Source organism: Montipora foliosa, chromosome 7 (assembly GCF_036669935.1).
Source record: "Montipora foliosa isolate CH-2021 chromosome 7, ASM3666993v2, whole genome shotgun sequence".
In the NCBI taxonomy this organism is placed as follows: domain Eukaryota; kingdom Metazoa; phylum Cnidaria; class Anthozoa; order Scleractinia; family Acroporidae; genus Montipora; species Montipora foliosa.
Window position 1 is genome coordinate 21052361 of NC_090875.1, and position 9415 is coordinate 21061775.

Consider the following 9415-nt stretch of genomic DNA (forward strand, 5'->3'; position numbering starts at 1 on the left):
GGACGTTTTGTTGGTATATTTACAACCTGCTTTCATTCACGATTTTAAAAATAGGATAATTCTATTTGCAGTGAAACATCTATTTGCACGTGTTATCATTAAAACCCGGAGAGTTGTAAATTTGATTAATCACTCAAAAATCTGCTTCTTGGTATTTTAATAACTTGGGTCAGCGGTGATCTGCGTAATTAAATTAAAGTCTTCCTTTTGCATCTTTATGATTTTCGACTTCTTTGTGGCAAACACTTTCTCCAAACAAAGCAACAGTTTAATTTAACTTCTTTGGTGTGCATCTGTGGTACCCCATTGATAAATAAAGTCGTCTGGTTTAGACAGAGTAGAATATATGTGTGAGTGTCACTCTTTAGAAAGGGCACATAGTTTTTGAATCGACCTCAATGTTGTTAACACGTTCCCACCTAAGCGGTTCCCTTCTCTGATACATCGAACTGTCTGGCATCAAACAGAGTAAAATCTTTTAAGTGTCTGTTTTAGTATAGGAAGGATTAAGTTGAGTGAGGTGACTGAGAAAAATAGAATTTTTGTTAAATCTGCTTAACCCTCTGACGTCCACACCGACCTAAACTGGCGGCCAGAGTATTTTACTCTGTCTAACGCCAGACGATTTTACTCGTCAATGGGGAACCCCCAGGAGTCAATGGGTTGATATTAAAAATACGAAACATCACAAAATTTTTTCATGGCTATTAATTAATGTTACGTTTAAAAAACGAGCAGCAGTGTTTTCCCGATAAAGCATGTGCTACAAGTTTTTTGAACGGCTTCAAAAACATTCCACAAAAAGCATGTCCCTTGGGAGTCCAATCAAAGGTTCAAATTGTGAGAGAACATGAACATACAAGGAAAACAAGCTGTGCCTTATTAGTATTCTTTATTTTAAGAATTCTAATGAGAAGTGTTTTATTGGGTTTAGAGCAAGTTTCAAATGAGTGTCGTAAAACCAAAACCAAAGTAATTACTTTGGCCAATCAAAAACAACGGAGACAATCCGGCAAACCAATCAAAACTCGAAGTAATTACACGTAGCCGACACAAAGCGCGGGAAAATGTTCACGCGTGAGCCACGCTTGGTTTGGTTTCACTACTGATTGGTTGAAAAAATGGCGCGAGAACTTTGAACCAATCACTGAGTGACGTAATCATAAACCAAAGTAATTATCTAATTACTTTTGACACTCAATTGAAAACCACTCTAATGCTCATGCATGTTACATTTTATTGGTGTTTTGATAGTGTCACAAAATTCCTTTTTGTTTCGCTCTTGTTCTTTGTTTCGTTAGTTGCATTATAGTTTATTCTGTTCATGTTAATTATTTAGTGTTAATTTCATATCGTAGTCAACCGTAATTTGTACCTTAGAAAATAGTTTGTAAGTTTATTTGTTCCTTAAAGTCTCCATTGCGAAAATACTATTGTAACTATAGGATTGTAAGTGTCCTGTTTAAACGATAAGTTTGTCAGTAAGTGTTAATTGTAGAATAAATTATTATGTAAAGATATAAATGTAAGTAACATGTTGTAAGGGTGTGGTGGCGAACAGTTGGTTGACGGAAAAGGCACAGGGAGAGAGAAGGAAGAGTGAGAAGAGATCACCGCTAAGAGTCATTAGTGGGAGCTGTGTGAATCAGAGACAAAACCCATTTGTCCACAGCAGCAGGGGAAGCAGCAGTAGCAACGGAGCTGAGAAAAGAAACCAGAAGTTTGTGCAGAAGTGTTGACCGAAAGGAAGAGCTGAGATAAGCAACCAGAAGTTTGTGCATAAGTGGCGACCGAAAGGAATTGGAAGAGCTGAGAAAAAGCGAAAGCAACGGGAAGAGTTAATGCAAACGTGTGGATGAAATTGTCAAGGAACAGCGGTTTGTTGTTTTGTTTGTTAGTGGGCTTGACTTGGAGAGGAACTTAAAGAACTCGAAAGAAACTGAACTGTTTAACATTGTAAATATAAAAAGTGAAGTAAGTAGTTTATTAGTGTTGTAATTTAAATATATAAAGCATTAAGTAGATTTAAGTAAGATTAGATAATTTAGAGTAAGTAGCTTTAGTAACTGTTATACTCATAGTTAAATTATATCTTAAATTAGAGCAAGTTTCAATTGAGTGTCGTAAAACCAAAACCAAAGTAATAACTTTGGCCAATCAAAAAGGACGGAGACAATCCAGTAAACCAATCAAGACTCGGAGTAATTACACGTAGCCGACACAAAGCACGGGAAAATGTGCACGCGCAAGCCATGATTGGTTTTGGTTTCACTTGTGATTGGTTGAAAAAATGGCACGAGAACTTTGAACCAATCACTGAGTGAAGTAAATGCAAAACCAAAGCAATTCGCTAATTACTTTCGACACTCTATTGAAAACCACTCTAAAAGTCGTAAGCGTTTTCTTAATTTATGGTTGCTTGTTGTACAATTGTGGGAAGGGGTTTGGGTGTAGTTTTTGTGTGTTTCATTAGCGTTTTGTTTCTATTCCTGGGCCATCTGCACCCATGCCACAGATAGGCTGTTTTGCTCATGAATTATGAGTTTGTGAGGCTTGCTTCATATTGTCACTCAGTTTTGTATGTACATGTAGGTAAGGGACATTTGTTTATTATTGGAAGCGAAAGACTCCTTTTATTATTATTATTAAATATTATTATTACCGTATTAATTTTTAATACAGTAACAACATAATACAACACTTACAAAACAAGTTGCAAAAAATTTACAATATTGCGTTGCAGTGATTGATTGGGGGGAGGGGGGGGGGGGTAACTAATTGCTTGTCATTAGGGGGGCCAGATCTGATTAGTTGACAAAATTGCATGACAATAACCAGAAAATACGAGAAAACGTTCAGGCTGTCACAGCAACTGAATTATTTTATGCCACTTCTTTTTTAATGCGTTCTGCCTTCCTGTTGTGACTGAGATTTGTTTTTCTAATTGTAAATTTCCTTTAATCTGATAAAGGTATTCTAATATCGAAGTTTTAGTATTGTTGTACTTACAGCTAAAAGCAAGACTCCTGTAGGAAGTGCCAAAATATATTACAGGCCCCTTTTATTGCAGGTTTCCATGGAATTCCTTAAAGCCAGTGTTTCTCTTCAAGCTTGATAAGGTAAGACTGCATCAAGTATAGGTATTAATGTTTTCTGTTCTGCCTTTCATACCTTCATTAATTTTTATGTTGATCTCAAGTCTGCTGCCAAGATGCTACATGTATTTCCAGCAATTGCACGGCTGTCTTTGACAACTTTGTACTAATTTACTGTGTAACATGATTTTGTTACAATTTAAAATATAAAATTACTTCTGCTGTCAATATTCCTTGATCAAACAATAGGTGGAATTGCAAGAGTGGAATGTAATGTTCACATTCAATACTGTAGCAGTCAGCATTGATTAAAATCAAAGTTTATTGATAAATGGGTGTAGTTCAAGTTGACTGCAATGCTTTCCCTTTCCAAGGAGAATTATACAAAATTAACTAAGTGACGTGTTTCTAAGTCATAACAACACAGCTGGATATTGTGTGCAACTAAGATGCAAAAACTTGTTTCTTGTTGCAGACAAAGTTGTTTTAATAAATTATTAATTAATTATTAAAAATTTTCTCTAAAATGGTCCTGGGATTCTTTGTGATCTGGTGGTCAAATTGCCCATGCCCCTTTGAATCAAGGTGCCCCAAGATTGGATTTACTTTGAGCACCTTAATTATCTCAAGAAAAAATTGATTGCATACCAAGTGACTCAGTATGGCAATTGATAAACGAGGAGATAAATTAAGGTAAAAATCTTTTGATTAAAAAGACAAATGCAACTAGATTCATTTTGACAATGTTTCAACATCGTCTGATGTCATCGTCAGGCAATGAATTTTAATCGGATGAAGCATAACTTATAGTACAAGAACAATAGAACAATAGAACAAATATATACAATAGTGCGCTAACAATAAATGTGAAATCTAAGTAAATAGTTTTGCCCCGACAGAGTCTGACTGCACATTAAGTGATGGTTTCAATTCTTTGATGTAGAACATTTGCATCAACACTTGCATCAACGAATTGAGGAACATAGATACTCAGCTATCGGAAGGCATCGCCTAGCAGATCATGGCCAAACAACAGCACCTCCAGCGGCGAGTTTTAGTGTCATAAAGAAATGCGCATTGAAATTTGACTGCTTAATTCATGAAATGTTCTACATCAAAGAATTGAAACCATCACTTAATGTGCAGTTAGACTCTGTCAGGGCAAAACTATTTACTTAGATTTCACATTTATTGTTAGCGTACTATTGTATATATTGTTCTATTGTTCTTGTACTATAAGTTATGCTTCATGCGATTAAAATTCATTGCCTGATGATGACATCGGACGATGTCGAAACGTTGTCAAAATGAATCTAGTTGCGTTTGTCTTTTTAATCAATTTTATCACAAGATCTAAAAATCTTTTAAGAGAAAAAAATAGCTGATCTCAATAGACATAAAAAATAATATTATTATTGGCAAATTATTGATCCTGTATGCTGTTCCTTTGGACAAAGCAAGAAAACATGTTATTATACTTGTGACCGTTGTATCAGCAACTTACAGGAGACACGTTTTTTAGTGGAGTAAAACGTTGCTAACTTATTCACACCTAAATCAACCCCCAGTCGGTGAGCAAAGTGGGGAAGGGTGATGCAGTCGCATCAGAAAGCATTCTGACCGGAGACCATTACACTGTTATGCTCTGGTTACGACTCGCCAACTTACGCTGTCAGTCAACTTAGAGATGCTCTATTGTCAATAACAGAATGATGATAACATAACTACAGCAAATGAGCAATGATCTTGCTAAGATAACAAACTGTTCAGTTGCACAATCCAAATGTGATGTTTATTATATTGAATACCATCATATGGCACTGGTTTTCAACTCTTACCAGGTAATGCGAGAGTTTTTTGAGAGCAGTCCATCAAGGAATGCTTCTTCATCTGAGCCAACAGTTACTGCAGACTTTGAAGTTATGAGGCAGAGATTACTGGATTGCCTGGACTCATTTACAAGGTACTGTATCGAGTTTTAAATAAATAAATGACAAAATTATTTTGTTTCTCACTGTGAATTTTCTCTGAAGATAGCGTAATTGTAGAGTAATTTAGCTGCTATGTTACGTGCACAGCTCCATTCCTTCGATCATTCGCCATTTTCAGCAGTTTCTTTACACACAAGTATTGCGGGCTCATATTTTTTTGCTAAACTGCTGACAACACAATGCAGCACGGCGATTTTGCGACTAAAATTTACGAAATTGCAACTAAATTTTCGTATCTTATCGCAAAATGCAAAATGCCTTCTTACTGCGCCTTTCAATAACATGCCGACTCTTAAATTCAAAGGTCAACCGACAAATGCGTTTTTTCGCTAGCGTCAGTCAAATGTTTGGTGGCTCCTCCGAGCTTCCGAGTACTGTCGAGTGCGCGGTAATCAAATCGCATTGTTGAGCCCAGTTCAGTCAACATAGTCGGAAGCTGGGAGGAGTCGCCGAACATTTGATTGACTGTAGCGAAAAATGCATTTGTTGCTTGACCTTTGAATTTAAGAGTCCACGTGTTATTGAAAGGTGCAGTAAACACATTTGAGTAGTGGTAACTGTAATAAAATGAATTACTATGCCTGACTTTGAGTCACAATTTAATAATTGTACTTTGTTTTTCTTTCAGTGCTCCTTTCACCATTCAGAGACTATGTGAACTGATGGTAGAGCCCAGGAAGAATTACAGCAATAGCGAAAAGTTTATGAGAGGAGTGGAGAAGGTACTGTTGATTAATGCTGGTCCATCAGGGCTTGAAATTGCAACCATTGTGACTGAATTTTTTCCCTTTGCGACTAAAACATCTCCCAAAAATGTACAAATTATGATTAAAATTAAAGGTTGGAACCAAAACCTTAACTCATAGTTGTATGTATCCAGAGTAATAATAATATTTTTAATTTTTTGAGGCATAAAATTATTGCTTCTTCATTAGTTTGCAACTTTTGTTTGTTTTCAGAATGTTCTTGTTGTAAGCACGGTAGACATTAGCAGGGACGATATTTCTGTGTAAGTCATAATAGAGAGGAGTTTTTATTGTCAATATAATAATATTATTAACTTAGACATAGTAAAAACTATAATATTGTATCAGTTCTGTTTCCAATTACTTCAACCCATTGACTCCTAAATTATCCCACACTGAGGTGTAGAATCATCTGGCATTAGAGTAAAACATATCTACATGTATTATCCCTGAAGCAGCTGCCATTGTAGGATGTTACTCTCTGGGGGAGAGAAATGACTGCCTGAAATATGTCTGCATTCACAGGCTAACCACATTGATGATTAATTAAAAATTGTCTGGCATTAGACAGATCGAGTAAAATCTAAATGTGACATCCTAATAGCTGCTAAGGTGACTAGGTTGTCCACATCCCTGGTACCACTGTACTTCAATGGGTTATGAAAGAATGCCAAACTGACAAACTGATAGATAGACTTTCAACTTGTTAGTAATTTTTAATACAATGCTATGGCTGCACACAGCAGCTTACACAAAACGCTCTGGACACACAAGGTCAAAGTTGCAGATGAAAACTGACATTGAGAGTTGGCTCAGAACACGAGGCTTGATAACTGCTGTTTCGGGAAATGAGGCACACATACAAGATAAACCAGACCCAAGAGAGCAGTGAAAATCAAGCCTACTCACAACGCTTTTCGCATTTTCAATAATGCCTATAAATTATACTGTGGAATTAGTGTTTACATTATGTGAAGTTTATTCTTTAAATACTGTCTCAAGTTTCTTTCTCTCTTCTTTATCAGCTTTAGTCTAACAAATGACATTGACGGACAACACAGGCTGTCCAGTGTTCATAACGGACCTGTCACAAATGGAGTGATGACACATGCTGCTCCGTCAGAAGGCAGCTCTGTAGCTGACCATGGCTACGGTGAACGGCTCTCTCCACACATCACACAAGGTAGCCTCACAACCCAAGCTGTGCCTGACACAAATGGATCCACTTCAGTCGATACACAGGAGAATGGGCATGGTTCCCAAGCACACAATAATCACAGTACTTCATCTGCTAATGCAGATAATTTGAATCTCCCACAACATCCACTCACTGAGGAGAAGTCTGAAAAACTGGGTAACAAAGTTGAAGGACACGTTGATCAGGAAGAAGCCCCAGATAAGAACGACAGAGATGACAAACCCAAAAGTATCTTAACTGGGATTCCTACAGAACAAAAGGATTCCTTAAGGCAAGAAGGAGGTCAAGTCCAATCAACTGCTCCAGGTACATGTAACCTTTTGGCAAAATGCAAAATGTCGATATAAAAGTAAAATACTCGTATAACGAGGATGAGGAAAGATAATGACTGGTTTCTTTTGGGTTGAAATAATATTATTATTTATAATTATCTTTAGCTTGGGGTGCAGGGATGGCACAATGGTGAGAGCACTCGCCTCCCACCGATGTGGTTCGGGTTTGATTCGCAGGCTCTGCGTCATATGTGGGTTGCATTTGTTGGTTCTCTGGTCTTCTCTGCGTTGCACTGAGAGGTTTTTCTCCGGGTACTCTGGTCTTCCCCTCTCCTCAAAAAGTGTTAATTTCTGTTTACAGTGTCCCCAATTAGCGCTCCCTCGCTATAAAAACTAGACATTTGAATAAAGTTCATTTCCTTTCCTTTCGTTTTTTTCCTTTTGTAATATCTTATCACAACCTGGGGTGAGGCCACAGAAGCCAAAACCATACAATGAAGCTTTACTGTTTCAATTTGGTGACTGAGTCCTCTCATATCATTCTCAGTTGAGATGATTGCATTTTTGGGCTGTGCCATTTAAGGTGTTAGTCCCAGAGAATTAAAAAATCTACCGGTAACTTCTCTCCAACCTGGGTGAATCCTAAACCTATGTGAAATGAATGTACATTTTTGATGAAAGTTACCGGTAATACATGAAAGCCATATACAGTATATTTGAACTGCAGAGACATTCGAGTTGAGATGCTGATCATTGCAGTTATTGATTAACGTTACTTGAGGAGTAACAAAAGGAAAGCCTGAAAAATTCAGGCTTGAACGAGATTTGAACCCTGACCTCTGCGATACCGGTGCAGTACTCTGCCAGTTGAGCTATCAAGTCATCTGGGAGTTGGTCATTATGACCATGCGCCTCCCAGAGGGGCTTTTGGTGGTTAAAGATGGTCATTATGACCATGCACCTCCCAGAGGGCGTTTTGGTCATTGAAGATGGTCATTATGACCATGCACCTCTCAGAGGGCGTTTTGGTCATTAAAGATGGTCATTATGACCATGCACCTCCCAGGGGGCGCTTTGGTCATTAAAGATAGTCATTATGACCAGCTCCCAGATGACTTGATACAGTTGCTCAACTGGAATTATTCAGGCTTTCCTTTCATTACTGCTCAAGTAATGTTAATCAATAACTGTGATGATCAGCATCTCAACTTGAATGACTGTATTTTCTATCTGCAGGGCCGGACTCTGTCTGCCAAGAAACGTCGCAAATAACTGTTGACAATGAAGGAAGCAAACAAAATGAGGATGAACCAATGGAAGAAAACTAACAAGCAAAGTGTTCAGAAATAATACTTCTGTAGTTTGGAAACTGTTTGTTCACCAAATTACCGCCATCTTAATTTTCTCGTGAGTGGAAGAGAGAATCCTCAAGAAGGAAAAATGCCATCCTGTGTTGTCAGCTTGATGCATACATGCTGTCATGTCTCGCGTACATATACACACACTGTATGTGATTTTAACTTAGTTACAGTGTACCGGTATTTGGTGACTTGAAAAGACGGTTCCCCAACAAAAACTTTATATTTTTAATGTCATAGAATATGATTTTATTATTTGATTTGTTCCTACATGTAACAACTGTAACCTACTGTAACTCGGGGAAGAATATGAAGGGCTTTTACAGTGTAACACTCGCATTCACGTGAATTGTAATATAATAAAATAATAAGAGTAAAAATAAGAATGTAATCCTTAATAGCGATTAGTATAATTACAGTACTAATAATATACATGAAAAAATTACTAGATTCTGATTGGCTGAGTCAGAACCAATCATATCTTTTGTTTTCAAATCAAGCGCATACCCTGGATGGCACAATATCTGATTGGGTGATGCAAGGCGTTTCTTCTGCTTAATCATCTTGAATTTTTTCATGTATTATTATCATTATGTAATCACATGATTTTTCTCATGCAATTTGGAATAAATAAGCACTTGTAAATTTTTTCAAAGACGGCAGGCCTACAGGCTTGAGCAATTTTGGTTGTCTTTGAAAAAATTCACTCCTGCTCATTTATTCCAAATTGCACTTGAAATCATGTGATTATTATA

At 37.1% G+C, this 9415-nt stretch overlaps 1 protein-coding gene across 1 annotated transcript in view; it reads left to right on the forward strand.

The window, feature by feature from the left end:
• Positions 1–9046, forward strand: part of LOC138011299 (serine/threonine-protein phosphatase 4 regulatory subunit 2-B-like) — a 9510-nt gene extending 464 nt beyond the window's left edge. The window contains exons 3-8 of the mRNA XM_068858263.1: positions 3071–3119; positions 4937–5058; positions 5715–5808; positions 6046–6095; positions 6858–7336; positions 8539–9046. Of these exons, the coding sequence (XP_068714364.1) occupies positions 3071–3119; positions 4937–5058; positions 5715–5808; positions 6046–6095; positions 6858–7336; positions 8539–8630 (886 nt within the window). The 3' untranslated portion in view covers positions 8631–9046. The remainder of the gene's footprint in view (positions 1–3070; positions 3120–4936; positions 5059–5714; positions 5809–6045; positions 6096–6857; positions 7337–8538) is intronic.
• Positions 9047–9415: the final 369 nt, after the last annotated feature.